This window comes from Epinephelus moara, chromosome 4, assembly GCF_006386435.1.
Source record: "Epinephelus moara isolate mb chromosome 4, YSFRI_EMoa_1.0, whole genome shotgun sequence".
Taxonomy (NCBI): domain Eukaryota; kingdom Metazoa; phylum Chordata; class Actinopteri; order Perciformes; family Serranidae; genus Epinephelus; species Epinephelus moara.
Window position 1 is genome coordinate 23,195,860 of NC_065509.1, and position 22,726 is coordinate 23,218,585.

The 22,726-nt window shown below is 41.0% G+C and overlaps 2 protein-coding genes and 3 non-coding genes across 5 annotated transcripts; all 5 read right to left on the bottom strand.

Moving 5' to 3' along the window:
* Window positions 1–604: 604 nt before the first annotated feature.
* LOC126389311 (gastrula zinc finger protein XlCGF53.1-like) lies at window positions 605–7,708 on the bottom strand. The gene is made up of 4 exons (XM_050042924.1): window positions 7,271–7,708; window positions 5,100–5,200; window positions 4,937–5,012; window positions 605–3,806 (listed from the first exon to the last, which is right to left on the bottom strand). Exons 1-4 carry the CDS (start codon window positions 7,563–7,565, stop codon window positions 3,010–3,012), a joined length of 1,269 nt encoding a protein of 422 aa, XP_049898881.1. The 5' UTR covers window positions 7,566–7,708; the 3' UTR covers window positions 605–3,009.
* A 2,236-nt stretch (window positions 7,709–9,944) lies between these two features.
* Window positions 9,945–17,019, bottom strand: smtnl1 (smoothelin-like 1). The gene is made up of 5 exons (XM_050042166.1): window positions 16,709–17,019; window positions 12,646–13,319; window positions 12,433–12,547; window positions 12,127–12,278; window positions 9,945–10,577 (listed from the first exon to the last, which is right to left on the bottom strand). The coding sequence occupies exons 1-5, from the start codon at window positions 16,790–16,792 to the stop codon at window positions 10,196–10,198; spliced, it is 1,407 nt and encodes a 468-aa protein (XP_049898123.1). The 5' UTR covers window positions 16,793–17,019; the 3' UTR covers window positions 9,945–10,195.
* A 2,663-nt stretch (window positions 17,020–19,682) lies between these two features.
* trnaw-cca (transfer RNA tryptophan (anticodon CCA)) lies at window positions 19,683–19,754 on the bottom strand. Its single transcript has one exon. It is a non-coding gene; the product is annotated as a tRNA-Trp (tRNA).
* A 141-nt stretch (window positions 19,755–19,895) lies between these two features.
* Window positions 19,896–19,967, bottom strand: trnaw-cca (transfer RNA tryptophan (anticodon CCA)). Its single transcript has one exon. It is a non-coding gene; the product is annotated as a tRNA-Trp (tRNA).
* Window positions 19,968–20,524: 557 nt separating this feature from the next.
* On the bottom strand, window positions 20,525–20,596 carry trnaw-cca (transfer RNA tryptophan (anticodon CCA)). The gene has a single exon. It is a non-coding gene; the product is annotated as a tRNA-Trp (tRNA).
* Between the last annotated feature and the right edge of the window lie 2,130 nt (window positions 20,597–22,726).

The window sequence follows — 22,726 nt, forward strand, 5'->3', positions numbered from 1 at the left end:
TCTCCCTCACATATACACACACACTGATGTCATTTCATTGATTGCCCAAGAACAATGGCCTGAAAGGAAGCTGCATTTCTTGGGGAAGTACAACAACAGCATTCCTCACCAACACGACAAAACTATTGGCACATCAAACCACTACCAGTGACCATCACATCCTCCGCATGTAAATAGATTGATGGCAAACAGCCTCTGCAATCACTTGATTTATATGAATCATGCCTCACCACTGGACTATTTAGGGATGACTGCATCACTGCAACACAGCAGCACTTCTGAAGTGCCAAACTTTAAGTTCTCTCTTTGATATTACAGTAAATACTATACATTTACTCCTTCTGTATATTAGTATCTCTAACATATGTATGCCTTTACAGATCTTTGGGTGAAACCAAATCCAAACAAGTAGGATCTTGATAAAAAATACTTTAGTGTGGGCAGGGTGGAAAGAGGAACAATGCAAGGAATTTCCCCCCGTTTCCTTAAGAGTCCCCCCACGGTGCTACAGTATGAGCAAACCTGAGTCACAATAATCACTGGGAGCAAAAACAATGCTGCACCCTAGAGGTGTAAAATGATAAGAGACTTGTCCGACATTGAAAACTGTTAAAAAAAACCCTCTGTATTTATTCATATTTGCAAATCCAGATTACAAATCCACAGACAGAATCCACACTACATTGATTATTGCCCAGTCTGAAACTATCAGGAAGTACAAAAGAGAGGAAAAGAGAGCGGCAACAGAGACAACAGAGGTAGTTTCCTTGTAAATGAAACACGCACATATGAAAATGTAAGACAGGTAAATGCCAGGTATGCCACATATTTTTCTCATAATTTTTAATGTTTAGATTTATAAATCCACATTTAAAATTTAGCCAGTGTATCTGAGAATTTTTGTCAACTGTGTGATCTGAAAAACTTTCAAAACAGTTGAAAACACTTAAGATTAGCACTTATACAACATTTAAGTGTACCAAGGGTTGGGCACTAAGGCAATACGTACCACCACATGGTTTCCTCCTGCTACAGTTTACAGGAGTTCTTGCTGTCAGACAAGTCAAGATAACAACTGTGAGGGTCTGTAATAATGAGCGTAATGTATACACTGAATGATTACACTGAGCTACAGGTGATAACAGAGTTCATCATGTCTGGGTAAAGAAGATTTAAGCATTTGTCAAATTTATCTTAAAGCAGGGGTAGGCAGATTAATTTTGGCATCATTAGACAAAAACTTCATAATAAACTTTGAGCATATTGTAATTCAAGTGGTCTGTGAGAACACTAAACTTTAGCACAGTCCTGACTGGAGACTTTTGGCCAATCACAGATCATTTCAGAGAGAGAGGGCTTTCCTATTGGCTGTTGCATGCACGTCCCTTTGGTGAAGGCCTGACTCAATGGCAGAGACTCCTATAGAGAAAGTTGCAACTCCAGCATTTGCAAAAACTGCCTACACTGCAAAGCAACCCAAAAAAGGAAGACAGACTTTTCAAAACAGAAAATCTCAAAGAGAGACTGACTGTTAACTAAATAAAATGTGTCAATATAAGCAAAGGGTTTCAGAGATCGAGAGAAAATGTTGCTGAAGTTTAGCCCTCTGCTGACTGGAGCAAAATGCTTATGGCTGCAGCTTCAAGTTCATGTTTATGTAGTTATTGTTGTTTAGAGCAGTTGTTCCCAACACTCCAGAAATGGGTCCATTCTGAATGGACCAAAAGTGACTCGTGAATGTATCATGTTTGTACAAAACACACTTTATTTTAAAGTAGAGTGAATTTCTGGCACAGAGTTTTTATTTTGAAGTGCTGTTTCCAGCTGTAGAGTGATTAACCGATACTACATGACAGAGACAGCAAACTAGCTCGACGACATGGCCAAACGCAAGTATGATGCTGAATATATTAAAATGTGTGGACCTTGAACTCATGACTGAGGAGAAATCTGGACCCCATGGCTGGACCAGTTGGGGACCACTGAGCTAGAGCATGAAATCCCAGCGTGTCCTTTGCCTCACTCCCCACAGCTACAACCCACCAAGAACCAAGAGGAGAGTGGGCAGCAGCTCTGTAGACAGACCCCCAGTTAGCGGCCGCAGCAACCTAAATCCAGCCAGTGCTGACCGAATATGAGCCACAACAGCTGCCGACTGAAGGTTCATCTCCCAAGCTGCGGCCCACTCTCCTCCCAAGGAAGCAGTCTACAGTGGCGAGTTGCGTGGTGAAGGGACGCTGGGCTGGCTAACGTTAGCTAGCTAATTCTTGTCTCATTTGTCGTATGATAAACGGAGAAGGACTGGGGCAAGGAGGGGGTGTGAGAAAGCGCTGTGTTTAATGTTACAGTAAAATTAATAAATTAAATAAATCAATGCATGGGAAACACTGGGTTACTGAATAAAGTGCGTGCATATGGCCATCGTCGTCTGGTGGGAGGGGCTTAGGACAGAGATGGGAAAGCTGCAAGCGGAGGGTGTATTTTCAAATTATGCTTCTTTTTTTTTTTTTTTGCCATTTCAAGATTTCTGCCTACCCCAGCTTTAAATTAAGGTACTGTATATTTTCCTCGAATGATGAATAAGGCATACGTTTTTCTGCTTTTCAAACAGTAAAAAAATCCCATTAGCCAGGAAAGATAAATAAAAAGGAATTTTAGTTTTGAAGCTTGTTTACCTATTGCTGGTTTTCCTAGAACTAAAAGAATGCAAGTCTTTTTATACTGAACAGAGCTGATGCTTGTTTGTGTCCTTATTTGAACCTCAACAGTCCATTTATTTTACTGAGAAGTTGTCAAAAAATATACATTGGTGTAGTTGTAGTTCATTAAGTACTTTTAACACCTGACAAGTTGCGCTGTGGCTAAACTATATAGACAAAAGGACCAGAAGATGAGATGCTGCCACAGGAAACACATATTCCCCAAATACACACAAGTGTCAGTAAAAGTAACATGCTGAAGAAATGTAAAATTCCATGTTAAGTTTTTAAATCTATGTATCGTTCATGGTCAGAGCACTCCGTTAGAGTTGTGTGTGATCATGTGCCTGCGCAGGTTGCTGGGGTTGTTGAAGCTGGCGGTGCACTGATTGCAGGTGTACGGCTTCTCCCCAGAGTGAGTCCTCAGGTGGATCTTCAGGCTGCCGTTCTGCGTGAAGCGCTTCCCACACTGCGTACAAGCATACGGCTTCTCCCCGGTGTGAATGCGCATGTGGATGCTCAGTGTGGTCTTGTTGACGAACGACTTGCCGCAAAAGGTGCAAAGAGCGGGCGACTCCCCGGTGTGACTTGCCCTGTGCACAATCAGGTCTTCACGGTTGAGGAAGCGCTCGCCGCAGAAGCTGCAGTCCAGAGATTTGTTGATGCCATGAGGGAAGACGTTCTGCGGCTGGGTGAACTGGCTGACATGACTCGGGTGCCCCACTTGATTATCACCTCCTACTACTTGTGTTTTTAATGCAGGATTCAATGCTGCTGCTGAAGCCATTTGGGTGGAATGATTTCTTTCCAGCTGGCTGTTTCTGTTATCCTGCATCCCTCTCATCGGGGCTCTGTCACCGGCACCAGTGGTGAAATTCAAGAGACTGTCATGGGTGACGTTGTGGTCGGGAGACAAAGAGCTAAAAGCCTGGAGTTCAGAGGCAGTGAAGAGGGTGTCGCTCTCATCCTGCAGAGGCCCTTCCCCTCGTCCGTGAACACTCACGATTCTCAGGTCCTCATTATCACCTGTCAGGCAGGAGGACTCTAAATTCTGAGTCCGTGTAGAAACTCCACCCTGCGTACTGTGGTTTCCAAAGTCATCCTGACCTAAAAAGATAAATCACACAATGATATTATGAATCAGTGTTTGTGTATGAAACTTTTAGACTGGGACTTATGAGTCACAACATTATTTGTGGGCATAATTTATATTAAGAAGCTAAAAGACAATCTACATGATGTGATTGTAAAGTGTTGACTCTAAGTTTTATTTCATTTATTAGGCATATCAAGCATCATACACTGCAAAAACAATAGTAAAACATGTCACAGATGACAAAGGTACCCTTTCCCATCACATAGGCTTGCGTTAAAAACAATACATCCTTCCATATACAACTATAGAGCAACGAAAAAATAACTTAACACAGCATTCGAATTGAAGTTGTACAGGCTATACTTATACCCAGTGCACACCTCATAAGGCACCCTTGCACCACCAACAGGGCAGCCTGTCCCATCTTGGAGTGAGGCCACTTCATAAGCGCTCCCAACAACATGACCTCAGAGCACACACTACCTACAAGTTTAGGATGCATACCCAAAAACTAACACACATAGTTAAGATTAGAATAATGAGCACAGTGACGTCTACCCAAACTGCCCTTCCTCTACTGTGGAATCAGCCAGTGCTGGACTTTAAACAGTTGTGTGTCATGGATGAATCATGCCACTCATCTAGTTTCACTGCACACTGTGATGTAATAAATCACCCTGAAAGCCTACTCATTTACCCAACCTGACATATGTTTCAATACACTGAAGTATGCATAAAAAGTTTGTTTAATAAGATATTTAACTATAAAAATAACAACACCAGGGATGTAATTTGGGATGTTAGTCATTTATACAAGTGTTGATGATCTGTCTTGTCAGTGTGCAGTGTTTAGACTTAAACAAATATTAAATTGTTTCTTGTTTTATAGTTGAGAGTGCAGGTTTTGACCTCAAAATGGAAATGCTTTCCATTAAACTTCTGGTGCAGGATACATCTTCCTCCAGCTGTGACACACACATACAGTCTATTTTCTGCTATTATGTTTCCTCATTCATTAATTATGTCAACAAATCTCCCGAAAAGGCTAAACCAACAATTAATCTGTGCAACTATCAACTCTAAGACCGATCTGTTTAGCTTCTGCCTGTGAGTCATGCTGTCGCATCTGTTGACTGCTCACCTACAATGGGCCCACATCCTCCGACGTCGTCCTCATCTTTGATCAGGATGACATCTGGGCTCTCTCCATCTGCACACTAACCAATAAAGAGACATATGCATGATGAGCAAACAAAATGTCAAACAAAACTATCAGTATCTCAAAGTACTTGTATTTTATTCACCTGCACTTGAGTGGCAGCGGAGGAAGTCTTGTTCTCCGGTTGTAGAGAAATCGAAGCAGCTTCCCCAACTGTCTTTTGAGCCACTGGTGGCTTAATGACAACTGGAGGAAAGAAAAAGACAAAATTTCAGGACCACTGATAGTGAAATTCAATCTAAATATTTGTTTTTCTGTCAATCACTTAATGAATTAATTAATCGACAGCTACTTCTTATAACGAGTTAAATTACAACCCTACTTCCAATAAACTTGGAATGCTGCGTCAAACATAAATAAAAATAGAATGCAATGATTTGCAAATCCGTTTTGACCCATATTCAGTTGAATACAATCCAACAACAAGATTTTTGATGTTTTAACTAATAAGCTTCATTGTTTTTTGTAATAATACACTTATTCTGAATGTGATGCCTTCAACACGTCCCTAATACGTTGGGACGGGGGCAACAAAACACTGGGAATGCTACAAAAAAAAGCACCTGTGTGGATCGTTACACTGGTGAACAGGTTAATTATTAACAGAATTAAGTATCATTGCCAGGTATAGAGGGATATCCTCCAAAGGCTCAGTAGTTTACAAGCAAAGATGGCGCAAGGTTTAGCACTCTGCAAAAAACTTTGTGAGCCAACAGTCCATTTCTTAATCTACAATTGCAGGAATTTAGGGGATTTCATCATCTACACTCTATATCATCAAATGATTCAGAGAATCTAGAGAAATCTAAGGGGTAAAGCTGACAGCCAACACATCATGTCTGTGACCTTTGATCCCTCAGTTGCCCCTGCCTTAAAAACCGACATCATTATATAAAGTATATCACTACATGGGCTTGGGAACAGTTAGGCAAACCATTGTCTGTAAAAACAGTTTGTTGCTGCATATACAAATGCAAGTCAAGACTACCATGCAAAGTGAAAGCCATGTAACAACAACATCCAGAAACACCACTGACTTCTCTGAGCCCGAGCTCATCTGTGTTGCGCTGTGGTCTGACGACTCCACATTTCAAACTGTTTTTAGAAATAAATAATGAACGTCATGTCCTCTGGGACAGAGACGAAAAGGACAATTCAGATTGTTAGCAGTGCAAAGTTCAAAGCCAGCATCTGTGATGGAAGAGGGGTGTGTTAGAGCCCATGGCATCATGGGTGACTTGCACATCTTCGAAGGCACCATGGATGTTGAAAGGTACATGTAGGCTTTGGAGCAACATGTTGCTATCCAACCAATGTCTTTATCAGATAGGTCCCTGCTTAGTATAGCAAGACAATGCCAAGCCTCCATTCTGCACGTGTTACGACAGTGTGGCTTTGTAGTAAAAGAGTGCAGGTGCTAAACTGGCCTGACTCCAGTCCAGACCTGTCTCCCACTGAATATGTGCGGTGCGTTATGAAGCACAAAATATGACAAAGGAGACCGCAGACTGTTGAGCAGCAAGAATGGGAAAGAATTTCACTTTTTAAAACTTCAGTAATTAGTGTTCTCAGTTCCTGAATGCTCCCTGAGTGTTGTTAAAAGAAATAGTGATGTAACCCAGAGATAAACTGTCCCAACTTTTTTATAACGTGATGAAGATGAAAACAATTACATTAAATATTTTCTCTTTATACTGTATTTAACTGAATATAGGTCAAAAAGGATTTGCAAATCATTCAATCCTGTTTTAATTGATGTTTTATACAGTGTCCCAACTTTTTTATGAATTAGGGTTGCAGTTTTAATTGTAATGGAAACACATACACAAAACTGTACACACACTTCATACACACTTGTAACTCTTATAATTTAAGATGTTTTGACAGTCAGTGTTTGATTAGATGTTGAATTACCCATATACTAACTAACTTTAGTACACTAGTCATAAACATGTCATGTGAAGTGACTCAGATCAAGCTCATATGTCATGAACAGACACATCACCTTCAGGGCACGAGGGCAAGCCGTGGTGACGTAGATGAGACGACATAAAGAGCAGCCGAGATTTAGTAGTAGTTTATAGACATTTTGTTTTTGCAGGAGAACCATTGAAGAAACTTATACAGCACGTTGTTGTTAAAATAAAAGCGACTGGTTGGACTCTGTGGGTCTTTAAAAAGTGGCTCTGCAGGAGGGGGGGGCGTTACTTGTTACTCGAGTATGAAGTATTTTTTAAAGTGAAAGTACTCCGTTACCTTGTGATCTAGCCCGTGGTTTGGGGATATTCCCTCTGATCGGGGAGAAGCGGCTGGCCGGCCGGTTGCTCCTGGTCTGCAGCCTGAGGGAGAAGAGCTCACTCCTCATCACCTTCATCCTCATCCTCAGGGCTTCGTTTTCCTTCAGGCTCTGGGTTAAATGCAGGCGGAGAGACGACGAGCTCTCCGAGAACAGCTGACTGATTTCTGTCACCGCCGCTTTCACCAGCACATCCATTATGGACAAAAGCTGCGACTCCAGGTTCAAATTGGCCGGCGGCATGTTTGTGGACATGTTTCTCTTTGCTGCCGCCGAGAAATATGCTGGAAAACAGCGCTACACAACCGCGGAGCTAGCTCACAAAAGGGACAACACAATGGCCTTTCCGGTAGCATGACGCTCGTTACCGTAATCCCTATAAAGCAGGGGCAGCTTTAGTTCACGTTTTCCTGGTTCACGGCCTCTTAAGGTCAGTGTTCATATTTGATATACAATAAAATCTGATCAATAACCTTGGCTGTAATATCGACTGGCAATAACAATTATTATTAAAGGCACAACTAATTATATTTGACCTATAGCCTAATGAATAGATATTAATAGTGGTGGAAAGTAATTAGGTACTGAAGCACTGTACCCAGGGGCGTAAATATAGACAGTGCAGACAGTGAGGTTGCTCTGGGGCCCGTGAGGTGGGGGGCCCACGGAGAGACGGCCCTCCGACCATGTATTGGGTGGAGGATGGGCCCTTATGGGTGATTGCCACCTTGAAAATATGCCTGTGTTCAAAGAAGAACTCTCATTAAATTAAAAACAGTGTCATTTGCTATGTGTCCAATCCATCCATCCATCCATCCATCCATCCATCCATCCATTTTCATCTGCTTATCTGGGGTCACGTTGCAGGGGCAGCAGGCCAAGCAAAGCACCCCCGATGCCCTTCTTCCCAGCAACGCTTTCCAGCCCCTCCTGGGGGACCCCAAGGCATTCCCAGGCCAGATGGGATATATAGTCCCTCCAGTGTGTTCTGGGTCTGCGAAAAAGGCAAACTCATCTCTGTCATATTTATTTTTTCTTTTTTCAATAGTCAGCGGCATCTGTAACAAAACCATATCCTTAATCTATTACTATAAATCAACTGTTGTATAAATAAACTATCCTATAAATATAAATAAACTTTAGAATTGTTAAACTAATAATTTCTGAATTTCTTACTTTCTTTGGTATTTTTTGTTGCACAGATATGCAATGATGATTGCTAGGTAATATGTATGTTGATGTCATCCATTGTCAAGTCTCTGATCATGTGAGGAGATGATATGTGCACGATAATGTGCAGTAGGGTCCATTGTCACTACCTTACGCCACTGACTATACCTAAGTACAATTGTGAGGTACTTGTACTTTACTTGAGTATTTTCTTTTTTTCTTTGCTACTTTATACTTCTACTCCACTACATACGGGGGGCAAATATTGTACTTTTTACTCCACTACATTTATTTGATAGCTTTACTCAGTAACTTTGCAGATTTATGTTGTTAAACTAATACATTATGATATATGATTACAGGTTAAGGTGACCAGTAGTATATAAAGTAAGTAAAATGAGCTCCACCTTTACAAGGTGCAATAGAAAAGTGATGAATACTTCAATGCATTAATAATTATAATAGTATTATTACCATTATTGTGAAATGGGCCATTCTGCATAGACAGTACTTTGACTTTTGGTACTTTAAGTATATTTTTATGCTAATACTAAAGTTTGAATGCAGGAATTTTACTCATAAGAGAGTATTTCTACTCGGTGGTATTACTACTTTCATTTCAGTAAAAGGCCTGAGTACTACTTCCACCTCGAGGTAAAGAGTCAGTAGCCTAACTATACAGAGATAACTACATTAAAAAGGCTTGTTTTACTCGTGTAGACTTTTTTATTTATTTATTTATTTTTATCAAAAACTTTTCAAAATGATTTTCAGTGAGGTATTAATATCGTGTTCTGCCTGTATTTTTTAGTTTTTTTTGTGTAGTCTTTATTTTAAAAGACCTGTCAGCCAGTCTTTGTTATAGCTGGTTATCCATTGCTATTTATTTTGATTGGGGGGCAATTCTGTTCTTAATAGACCTCTGATTCCCCCTTGAACAACATAAAACAACAAAAGTTTTATTACTGGTAGGCTATACAACAAAGAGTAGAAACCTTAATTGGCTTAAAGTCCGTTCATAAAAATATTTTCAGGCAAAACGTCTCGTGTACGCAGTAAATTATAACCTCATAACTTTGATTTCTTTTACTTTAATTGTAATGCTTTAGACTTCCCTTTAAAGTGTAATATAGGCTAATTTGTGTAGACCTACTACTAATATAAATGTACTTGTACAGGGTTTGTGGCCTGATTTCACATTTATCTGTAAGTCACTTCTTAACTTTTATTTTATTGATAGTTATATTTTATTTCGCTTTATTTAACTTGTTTTACTTTTTCATATGTAGCATCTTTTGCTTCTGTCCAATATAGTATAACTTTTTTGTAAAGCCCTATAACTATGATTATTATTATTATTATTACAAAAACTGTCTCTTTGGCAAAAAGACAACCCATTGCCATTGTGAATTGTGAATACACAACATGCACCATATAGTTTCTTGTTGCACAAATAACTTTCCAATTCACAAGGTCATTGTTTAATTCATTTTTTCTATAAATACACGGCAAATAGTGGAACTAAATATTTCTGCTTTATATGCTCAAAACAAACATATGCAACAACAAAAACACACAAACATAAAGATAACTAACATCACATTGCCTGTGGACAATCCAACACCAGACTAAGACTTCAGCTACTCATTGAAGTACCACAACCATCAGCAATACTTTTGGTCTTTTCAGTCTTTCTGTTTGCCATCAGTATTTTTCTAGGACTCTGCCTTGACTAACATTCCTCCATCTCCCTCCGTCTCACAGCTGTCTTGTGCATTTTCTTCCTCGCCAGCTGCCTCTGCCTCTTCAACATCTTCCTGTTTCTCCTCTTGGCTCTCTGTCATCTCAATCTCAGCAGACTCTCCCTCATCCTTCTCCGGTGACACCTCTCCTGCTGCATCTTCTCTCTTCTCTTCTCCCTCATCACCAGCTTTTTTGTCTTTCTCCGCTGTTTCTTTGTCCTTCCTCTCTTTCTCTATTTTGGAGAGGCTTTGGCAGAGGGACTGGACGTATGTGAACACACACATGGGGTCAGGGTTGTTGCCCATCATGAGCATGTCCTTCACTTCCAGCAGAGGGTAGCAGTCGGCCAGGGACCTGAGAGTGGGAGAGAGTGGGAGGTGACGAGGGGACAGAGGAAAGGAGAAAACTGAGGTGAGACAAAGCAGTGACATAGAGTAACTACTTAGATGTTTAGAGAGAGTCCTGACCTTCTTACTGATTTACTGGTACAGTAATTTTAAATATGCAAAACAGGAATAAATGGGGCAACATTGTCAAGGTAGTGAGTAAAATAGTCAATTTAAACTATCCTCTCCAAGGAATTTGACATCCTTCCCTCCAGTCAGATACAGGTTTGAGAAAACTAGGTGCAAGAGGTTTGAGGTGTCACTTATGTGCAATAACCACTGTTAAACCTACATTTTTGGCAACATGGGGGAAGCGGAGACAAGTTATGAACACTGAAATATCATCACCCTTTATGTTGAAATGGCAAACACGGTAGCAAGCCGTTGCTTATTTACACATCCAACAGTTATGAGCAACATTATCATTCATTTGGAGTCATGTTTCTGGCCATCTAGTGAATGTAAGTCCAATATGCACTCTCTTTTAGCTGTCTTTGGTCTCTACCAACTGCTGAGAGAAATATTTGTCTCTTTAGCTCCTAAATTCTCCACTATGTTCACCAGCCAGTTGCTCATTGTGTCCGTCTGCTGTTCGGTGCTGAGCAGGTTTTTTCTGATTTCTATTTGTAGTCCAAGTGATATTGACCAATCATATGCAGATAACTTTTTATATAGATTAGCTGGAATGAGATGCACACAGAAGAGGAAGTCTTGGCGCATATATATGCTTGCTTCACTGGATCTCCTGAATATGCTTGACGTCATCAGACTGATAACTGATGGGTTTCGAGATTGCTGAAGAATTAATGTACAACCTATACTTTCCCGCTGACTGCTCCGTGACAGCAGTGACAGTGAACTTAAGTAGTAAAGCTGTGGCCTGGACAGCTCCAACCTACAGCAACAATGAGGTGAAACTCAGGATAAAGCCCTGTAAAGCTTTGTACATATCCCATGTAATCGTGAGCCAATAATTTGTGCATAACCGACACATTTTGGAAGGCTGCGAGCGTTTGACCAATGTGCTTATGGGAGTGCACAAGGAAGCGGTCCTGAGGAGTTCGTAAGGAGGCAGGTTGGGGTGGTGGATAGGTCACAATACACAGGACTTTCCCCCTGGAGACCTAACCTCCATAACTTTATGTCAATTATGTAACTTTACATTAAGGACATAACGTCATTCATGGGGCACTAATTCATAGGACATCATAAGAACTGTTGTATAAGGATATGTTGTGTTATGTTTAAAAAAAACACTTATTATAGCTGCTTTAATTCTAATACACTAAAAACTGCTGTTGGTTCCCTGCAGAGCGTAGTGCTTTCCTCATTCTTAATGTTGTTATTGTATTATATATTTTGTGTATAGTACCAGAACTTTAATTGTCTGAATGTGTTGCTATAGTGTTAATGTTTTATGCTGTTATGCTGCAAGACAAGCTTCTTCTTGTGGGACAGTAACGATCAGAACTGAACTGATAAAAGAAACAAAGGGGAGAAAATGAAATACTCCATACTCTGCAGATTGGAAGGCCAGAGTGAAGTTTTTCTCCCTCTCCTTCGCATTCAGGGAGCTGAAGTCAAAAGCATCAGGAAAGTAACGATGGATCAGAGCACAGAACGCCATTCCGTCACTCCAGGATGATGAGAAGTTTTCTATCTCGACACCCTAAAAGGTCAAAGGTCACATACGTACATGACAGTAAAAAGGCGGACAGAGCAAAGCACATCTACAACGAGGCTCAGTTATATTGTTTTGTAAGTTCTCCTTTCCCAAATCCAGACAACAAATTTGGTGATGAAGACTGTTGTGTTGGACTCACCTCATAACGGCGAGTCTTGTTTTGACACCAGTGAAGAATCTTCTGTTTGATAGTAGCTCCTGTAGCTCCAGCTGATGCTGACTTCTGAATTTTGAAGTTGCGGGCTATTGGTGTCCTAAAACATCACAACATTGTACAATTTCTAATGAAACCTTTATCAGACTATATTTACTTTAACTTATTTGCGGTACTGGGTGTCGTACGATGACTTACTCTGGTGCACCTTTTTGGAATTTGGCAATGATGTCATTTCTAGCGGCTGCCCTTATAGAGCGTGCAGATTGTCTCGGTCGTGAGAGAGCAGAGGAGGGAGGACCACTCTTTCTTTTGGGCTTTGCTTGCTTTTCCACCTCTGCCGGCTTCCCTATGTCTTTTGTTTCTACATTCACTTCCTCGACTTGTTTTTTCTTCTCTGCCCCTTTTGCTGCTTTTTCACTCACATCTTTTTCTGCTTCTTCTGCCTTTTCCTCTGTTTTACTCTTCTTTTTCTCTTTGTTTTTGTCCGTCACGTCCTCTCCTTCTCCCCCAGTCTCACAGCTCTTGACCTCTTCCACCTGCTCACCTTTCTTGTCTTCATTTTTCTCTCCTTCTCCATCTTTTTCTTTGCTTGTTGGTTCAGTATCTTTCACGATGACATCAGTAGAGGCTTTGTCTTTATCTTGTCCAGCTTCTGTGGCGTCACCGTCAACATGCTTTGATGGAGTTGTCTGGGCCTTGTCTGTGTCTCCAGCGCTGGCCTCCTCTTCTCCTCCCTGCTCTGGTACTGAATCCTCCTTCACCTTCTCCTCCTTCTCCCCCTCCTTTGTTGCTCCCTGACCTTCCGGTGTCTCCTCTGCTGGAGGCTCTCTCCCTGGGTCTTTACTCTCTTCCAGCTCTGGCTCATCTGTCTGGAGGACACACAGTGTAAAACAGAGTTTAGTGATGTGACAAATCCATCTGCAAATACTGTCTGATAAACAGGTTGATGCATGTTTGTCACCATGATACAATGTTGGCATCATCCATTTCTGCAAACAGAGAGACCACATTTGTACATTTCACACGTATTATATTAACATTTCTAGAGTGACTTAGTTCAGATTACATGTGTATGAGCCTAGTTTCTCATTAAGGAGGATGATGGTATGGTGGATGGTGTGACGCCTAAGTCAGACAGCTAAACGACAGACCACTGGGTATTTTTAATGACACATAAAGACATTTGCAGCCATGTTTGTGGTGTCAAAACTAGGTATTTTAAGCCTAAACATGAGGTATCCTAACCGTGACCAAGTGTTTTTGTGCCTAAACCTGACCACTCAGTGGCCACAGCACTGTCACAAAATGAAACTGAAACATCAGCTACATATAAACTGTAAAATTTAACACATCTGTGGTTGTTAAAAATCAGTTTGGCCTCTTTGACTCTCACTTCTTAACACATGCCCAATTATTTTCTATTCTAAATAAGAAATGTGAAGAGAGAACAGTTCCTGTCTCATGTCAAGAGCAGGATCAGCTTCTAAAGAAGGCAACCCTGGCAAGAGGTGTGGTCATAGATATCTATAACTTAATGTCTATAGCTGCCCCTAATGCATATTCTGTCCAGCTGGCTTGGAGGCATGACCTAAATACATTTCTGACTGCTTCCCAGTGGAACATAATTTGGGGTTCGGCTTTGAGATCTTCTAAAATGTGAGATTTAGGATTATTCCATATAAAATTCTGTGCAGAGCATATATTACCAAGATTATCCAGATTATCCAAGATGGATGGCAAACATCAAAATTTATGCAGGCATTACTGTGGCAACTCAGGTTCTTTATTCCACTTGCTCTGCGACTGTCCATCTGTTAAAACACTCTGATTAGAAGTGATACATCTTATGTTAGAGTTTTTCGATGGACAATGATTTTGGAGACTAATTCTTCTAAACTGTAAAGAGTGTGAAGCAGCCACTTCTCAAGGGACTCCTGGCTGAATGAATACCTGGACTTACTAAACATGGAACGGGCAGCCTGCCTGTTGAAAGACTTCGATAAGGGGCTAGAGGACCACTGGGACACTGTCAATGGAAGTATGCGATCCAATGTACGTTACATATGCTACATGAATGTCACCCTTGCATCCTCACCCATCCCTTTTTTTATTACTGTAAAATTTCCTTAAATTTAGCTTGTACCACATGACTGAAATTCCACACTCATCATAATGCATCACAACAAATCAAACCATATCTGTGATAAATGAGCAGCATCATCTGTTGAGGAAAGACATGATATGTGGTTTAAAGGTTTAAAGTTGTTTTTTTCCAAGCTACTTGTGAATGCTCATGGATTATCTTCAGTACCTATGTATTCATGGGATTGGGCCAAAATATCTAGAAAATATATCGAGATTTTTACTTGGAAGGTGTGTGGATATTGGCTTGTCATGTTCATTTTCATTTCCAATATGTTCTCCCTTGGCCACAGTTATATTTCTTGTTGAAGTTATCTTCCAAATGGGAGACTAAAACATGTTTGGAAGGGCGATGTGTCACACATCTGTCAATTATTATTGTTTTTTTTTTTACAGTTTATTCTCATTAGACCAAGAGGGGTTTTACATCACCTGTCCACTCATAAATGTGTCACATGGAGATCATCTAAAATAAGCCTGACTGGGCCACAGGAGAGTATGGAGTTAGTTAAATGTGCCTGTGGGCACACGCCCAAAGGGCCAGGAGGCCCCCTGGACCATAGCCTCTGTCCGAAGTTTTTAACACTTCTTGTTGGAAAGTCAATCAAACGGCTCCAGAGAAATGCAAAGTGACCACAAGGAGACACAATACGACCACAACGAGAGGAAAACGAGTTGCAAAGACACACAAGCAGCTACAAAGAGTTGCAAAAAACTACACAGTGAGGTAAAATGACTACAAAGAGATTCAAAACAACCTCAAAGGGACACAAAATAACTACAAAGAGATGCACCATGACCACAAAAAGACTCAAAAGGGAGTACAAAGAGACAACAAATGACCATTATCAAGAGAGGTGTGAGGCCCTTTACATATCAACACCCAGGGGCCCATTGTCTGATAATCCGTCCATTAGTACAGCTGTAGCTAAAACCAATATAAAAGACCATTCACACAGAGCATGACCTCTGTTTCACTTCATTTATTTATTATGGATATGGTTACTGTTGATTTTGTTCATTAGTCTGGATGCTAATGAAGAGTTTTAGTGTCCAGCCATGTCCAGTAAACAACTAATGATGGTTTATCACTTGAATAGTTTGAGATATTTACTATTCCCACATAATACTGACATAAATAATCTAAGGCAAAATGTATTAATATCAACTGAAGGACATACACTAGAAGCCTGACCCTGCTTCTGTTTCACTATGGTTATAAATAAAACATTGACAACAAACAAGCAAACAAACAAACAAACAAACAAACAAACAAACACAGACTAGTTTTAATCAATCTGGTGACAGTCTTGTTCGAACTACTAAGAGCATGATTTATGATTGTGAGTTAACATTATGTAAGATGTACTAAAATTAGTGTCTACACTTCACTCTAGGGATAACGTGGTCCTCGAACCAAAGAGCATAATGTAATGTGAGACCTGAAGCTCTACGCTGGGATTTGATGAGCATCTCAGTTATCTGAATACAACTAAGAGGTTGAACTTTCAGATAGTAAATATGCCTTTTGTAGTTTTTAAATTGAACCTGACAGATCAGCTTTATCCCAAAGGAAAGTTTTGAGCCAGAACTAATCAATGAGCAAACCCCCTCTGGCTCTCGACATTTAGATAGTTTCTTGAGTGTGATCTTAAGTGTCTTCATGAGTGTCATTGATAAATTTTAGAATGAAAAGGTGTCATCACTTCATCAGTCGGTGAAAGTTTTGGCTTTAAAGATGAATGTAATCATGTTTGACATACTGGATATCTGGTAAAATGTCACTGCAGCAAAAGTCACACCAGGTCAGGCCTCGCACCGGTGACTCATCAGAGGGAATAGGAAACTCCATAGTGTGTGTGCATGCGCATTACTTTGCATAACTTGTGTGTCTCTGTGTGTACTCTACAGGAGTATGAACAGGTGTAGCACAGAGAATTCAACCCAAACCACTTCAACTGTCCTGCTGTCCGAACACAACACCTGCCACAGCCACAAATACACTCACTGCCTGTTCCTGGAACACGTAGTCACACCGGTCATTGAGGATTTTACAAATGTAAAACGTGTTTATGGTGCAATTTAATGTATCAAGCAAAAAAAAAAAAACACAGACCAGATTGTTGTTGTTGTTGGTGTCAGTCTGAGCGGTCGTCTCTGCGGACCCAGATGCCTCCTTATTGGATGATTCTCCATCCATGATGTCCAGAAATGTCTGTTTATCCACTGGATCAAAGGTCAAATCAGACTTTCCTTAAAAACTAACACCCTGGGACTCTCAAATGATCACTTCTACCTTCCCTAGAAAGTTTTCATTCAGTCAGAGGTGAATCCTCCTCACAGGCAGCCTGCTCAGTGTCTCACTCTCTGCTTCTCACCACTCTACTTTCCTTCCCTGTCTCCCATGTCTCCCCCTCTCTGTCAGCACTGCCCCCCCTGTTTGTGATGTGTGTGTTGGTTTGTGGATATCCGCCTTCACCCCTCTTCACCCGACACCTCCACCCTCTGCTTTGTGAGGATGCCTATGCTTCTTTATCTGACCTTTGGAACAACACGGGGTCCCGAAATAGAGTCACAGTGACATAGGCACAGTCCAACAGGCCAGACAGCTGCGTCTGCTGTGGAAACCGCGGCTGTACACACACGCATCTTAAACACGTGGGTGCATGCATACAGTCCTTTAAACATGCTCACAGACACACTTCCTTTTTGTTCTTAATATAAAATGTTCTTTTGGATATATTTGCACCTCTTCGTTTTATTGCCAAGAGTTAGAAAAGAAGCTCGATACCACTCTCATGTTGTTGGTAAATATGAGGCTACAACCAGGAAAAGGTTAGCTTAGCACAAACAAAATCTGCCTATCAGCACCTTTAAAGCTCGCTAACCGATCAGTTATATCTAGCTTGTTGAATCTGTGCCAGGATAGTTCTTGCTCAGCACATAACTCCCCAAAGACACCAAAGAAAATGAACCTTTTCATTAAAGGTAAGTAAGAGTAGTAGCCTACATGATATCCAATGAATACCTGTCCCCTCTGTCTGCCTTATTTTCAGTGCAGCATCAACTGAGACCTTCACCTTCTTCTCCCATTTGACTCCCCCTGTCTACCATTATCTAGCTTCTCCACAAATGGTTTCCCATCTCTCTTTTTTTGTCCTCCCTCTTTACAGTCCTGTAGCTCATATCATGAAACATTCAAGTGGCACATACATATAAAGTTGATAGGTGACATGGTTAACTAAGACTAGTCCAGCTTCTCAACTAAGCATCCTAGCCAAACAGTGTATCTCCTCATTCAACACAAAACAGATGGATTTAAAAATAAATGTCTATCTTTATTCCCACTCTGTCTGTCATTATCTTCTCTTACCCCCCACATCCTTCTCCTCCACCTCCCTTAAGTCCTGGGGGGCTATAAATATGTCAACGCCTTCTTGTGTATCTGTCCCACTCCCTCCTGCTCAAGCACGACCATGCATCTGTTGCTCTTTGTATGTTTGATACTGTTAAAGGGAACAGGGAAAACAAAGGAGATATTGAGAGAGTTACGTGTACGTGCTTATGAGGACAATTGTAATGGAGGGCAATACAATGTGTGTGTGTGTGTGTGTGTGTGTGTCCATGGGTGGAGTCAAATGATGGTGTGATTGCCCTTGTCGTTATTTTTTGCCATCATCTCGAATTGTTGTCTTTACTTTAAGTGAAGTGCCTCATACCAGTCACTCTACTCACTTATCTCAGTGTGTGTGTGTGTGTGTGTGTGTGTGTGCATGTCCACATCAGAAGCTGACTTGCATGCCTCGGTTTATAATGTGCTGTGGTGAACCACTCTTCCTGTTGTGCTCTACTTCTTGGACTAGATGCATCAAAGTGGCAGCTTCCTGGTATGAGGTCATTGTTTTTCACTGTCTCACATTGCAGAACACACAGTTTAAAACTTTTAGACAGTTCAAACAAAGATGAAAGACATCATCTCAATTTGTTGTCAGTGTTCTTTATGAATCATTAATAATTATGAACTCATCACGCACAGTGAAACACTGATCACAAAGCTGCAGGAAGATGCAACTGTTTGACCTTGATGTGATTTGAATCACTTAAAGGTGGTGATTGTATTTTAGAGGGATGATTCAAGATCCAAACTTCTTATATGCCACAGAACATAGAAAGGATGGTTTTTCATTTAATTTGTCACATAAATCAATCCATCATTCATTCATCACATGGAATTATTCAAGGTACAACTCCAGTAAAATGTGAACCCATCAGCTCGTTTAACTTGTGCACTGTAGTTTAGTCTGTCTTTGCGTCTTCTTACATTGATGCTGCTTTGTAATTGTCCATGTCTGTGGATGGTTCTGGTAATGGTTTTTGGTTGTGTAATGATTTAATTGTACACACATCCTGACCTCAACAAGGCAGCTAGATGGTTGCTTCTCCCGAGCATTCCCACTGTCACACCAGTCCTTAATCATTATTGAAAAGCACCAGCCTGTACAATGGCCTGTACAATGGCTAGCAGGATGCTCGTTCAGCTGGTGCCCATCTTCTCCATCTTTTCCTCGATGCTCACTGATGTTTACATTTGAAAACATCGACAAGGCTAGCTAGCAGGAGAGTTAATGTCCATATCCTGATGAGTGGGGAACTGCCCATTGGTTCGACAGCCCATTGGTTCGACATCCCATTGTTCCGACCATATTAAACTCATTGTTCTGAAGTCCGTTCCGAAATCATCATGATGCCCTGTGGTTAAGGTCTGGTTAGGTTTAGGCACAAAAACCACTTGGTTAGGGTCAGGAAAAGATCATGGTGTGGGTTAAGATGAAAAATAAAGTGACAAACATAAGCCGTGAGCCTGCTCCGCCTCAAGCCGGTCGCGGCGCACCATACGCCCGCCGCGAGCCGTTCAGCATCGCGGACAGTTGGACTAATGGGATGTCGAACCAATGACATGGACCCGATGAGTGACTCATAGTCACACACCACCACCGTCCAACGCCAACTACAAAAACCACCACGAACACACATAGACATAAGAGCCTACCTGTGAACACAAAGGGGGGATTCAGAGCTTAACAGCTGTTTGACCTTGACGTGATTTGAACACGCAGCCTTCTAATCTGGAGTCAGACGCGCTACCGTTGCGCCACAAGGTCTGTTTTGAGAAGCAGAAGTGACGCTTTATAAAGGTCAACTGGGCAGCAAAATCAGCCTGAAAGAATCATTTCTACTGATTATTAATCTTAATAAGAAGTGTCTTAACTATCTGTTAATTGAAAGGTAGCCACAAAGTTGAGTGACCCTGATGTGATTTGAACACGCAGCCTTCTGATCTGGAGTCAGACGCACTACCATTGCGCCACAGGGTCTCAGACTACCAGCTGTGGAAGCACTTCAGTTGGATGGCATACAGGTCTGAAGGCTATCACTGCAGCAGGATTCAAGACTGAGCCAAGATATTTTTTACACAGAAGATATTTCCTAATATGGTATTTTGGTGATGGTGGTGGAGAGTGCTATTTAATATTTTGGGTGTGCTGGTATGCCTAAACTGACAAAGACACACTACATTAACAAGGATTTAAGATGGTTAAAAAAAGACATTAGACATAAGGCTATATCACACACCTTAGTCAGCAGTGATTTCTTTGATTATTTGGAAACCTCAGCTAGGATCAAGTAAAGATGCTATAATCAATGACAGAAGGAGAAATATTTATATTTTCATTCATGAATTTTGTATTTATTTACATATTTATTTGATCATGTATTTATTATTTTTTTTATTTCTAATGTATTTAAGTATTTATTGATATGTTTTTTATTTATTGATACGTAACATTCTGATCTATCATCAGATTTTTTTTTATCAAACAGAACCTGTTGTAAATCTAATTCAAAAGTTGGTTGGAACATTTGCTTGTTTTGACCTTGATGTGATTTGAACACACAACCTTCTGATCTGGAGTCAGACGCGCTACCGTTGCGCCACAAGGTCTATTTCCTAAAGCAGAAGCAGCATTTTATAGAGGTCAACTGGGTCTGCTAAGCACTTTTATATACACCACAGAGTATGGAGAGGATGTTTTTTTTTTATATATTTGTCACATAAATACACAGCAAGGCACACAGAGAACCTGAAAACTTATTAAGACTTTAAGTTATGCATATATCAGGGTGGGGTCGCTTGGGTGACAGGCTGTCTGCGAGGCATAGCCACAGTCTATGTGTCATATTCACCCATCGCTCCCCCACACCTCCAGCGTCTTGTCAAGATATGGTCACTACTGACTCAAAAGAGTTTTGTAGGTGTTTAACCCTGATGTCATTTGAACACAACACTGATATGGAGTCAGATGCTCTTCAACTGTGCGACAAGGTCAGTTTTATAAGCTGTAATGGCACTGTATAGGGATGGCATTGTAATTGGAAAGCCAAGTCTGCCAAGCAATTTTTAGAGCATGAAGGATATTAAAAGGATATTAATCTATGATCAATACTGTGCTGTCCAAAAATACCCCTTTTCTACCAAATTAGCTCTGATTTTTGAACTGGTTCTGCTCAGGGCCCTTGGAACCCTAGTGCTATCTAGCAAAACAGCCTGTGTTTTCCACAGTTTTGAGCAGTAATCAAGGACGTGTTATCAGTGGAGGGTGCGTTGCACAATTCACAACAAAAGTAAACAGTCATAGTGATGGCAGATCACACTGATTACTTGCAAACTTTTGTTCTGTCATTACAGATATTAGTTTTTATCCAGCAGCAAGCCTTGACCAGCTATTAGTGTGACCACTTCGGGCTTTTTTTCCCCCGATGAATTCTTACTGTACATCTCTATTGTTGCATCTCCATCCTGTCTTTCCAGCCTTTAGAATGTTAAACACCCTCTGATGAATTCACAGTTTACACTTAAGGTTGAGTAAAACCTTGGTTTGAGCTTGGTTCAAACTTTTCTGGACCAGAAGCAATTTATTTTTGGTCGAAATGTTCAGAGTGGTTCAAAATTAGGTGCAGAAACTGGATGGGAACATGAGGGGAATAGTTTATTGGCAGAGCACTTGCCCTTCGGAATAATATTTATCATATACTTTGGCATTTGTAGTCTTCAGATTTCAACTTAATATTGGGGCGACAGTGTTAAACAACACTCTTCACCACCAAAATCAAAGTAACAAAGCAGGAAATATCTTGTCTGCAAAAAACACATTGGTTCGGTCTTGGATCCTGCTGCGGTGATAGCCTTTGCATTTACATTCCATCCCTTTAAAAGTGCTATCACAGCTTATAATAGCTGACCTTCCACTGCAACGGTAGCGCATCTGACTCCAGATAAGAAGGCTGCATGTTCAAATCATGTCAGCGTCAAACATTTTTGAGTCTAACAATCAGAACAGCTGATTCTTTCACCTCTCAGTTTGATTATACACTTTGCTGTATTTTTGTGTGACAAACTGAATGAAAACATCCTCTCCATCTCTCTGTGACATTTAAAAAGTGCTTAGCAGGCCCAATTGACCTCTGTAAAGTGGCTCTTCAATTTGCACACAGCCCTCTCCCACCTGGACCAGAGGAACATATGTGAGACCACTGTTCATTAACTATAGTTCAGCATTCAATACAAGTGCGCCCTCCAAGCTCGTCATCACACTCAGANAGAGGAACATATGTGAGACCACTGTTCATTAACTATAGTTCAGCATTCAATACAAGTGCGCCCTCCAAGCTCGTCATCACACTCAGAGGCTCAGTGCTGCCCTCTGTGATGGGCTTCGGGGCTTCCTGAGCTTCCTAACGGGCATACCCCAGGCTGTGTACTCCCTGTTCATGCATGACCACCAACAGTTCCAACATTGTCATTAAGTTTGCCAATAACACAAAGGAGGTAAGAGCCCTGACATCTTAGTGCCCGGACAACAACCTCTCTCTCAATGTCAGCATAATTAAGGAGTGATTGTGGACTACAGGAAGCAACAGGGAGAGGGACACACTGCCATCTCCACCAAAAGGACTGTGGTGGTGAGTATCAGCAGCTTCAGGCTCCTCAGAGTTCACATCAGCGATCATCTGAGCTAGATTTGACACAAAGACAACATCACCAAGACTGCAAGACAACAGCTTGTCTTCCTCC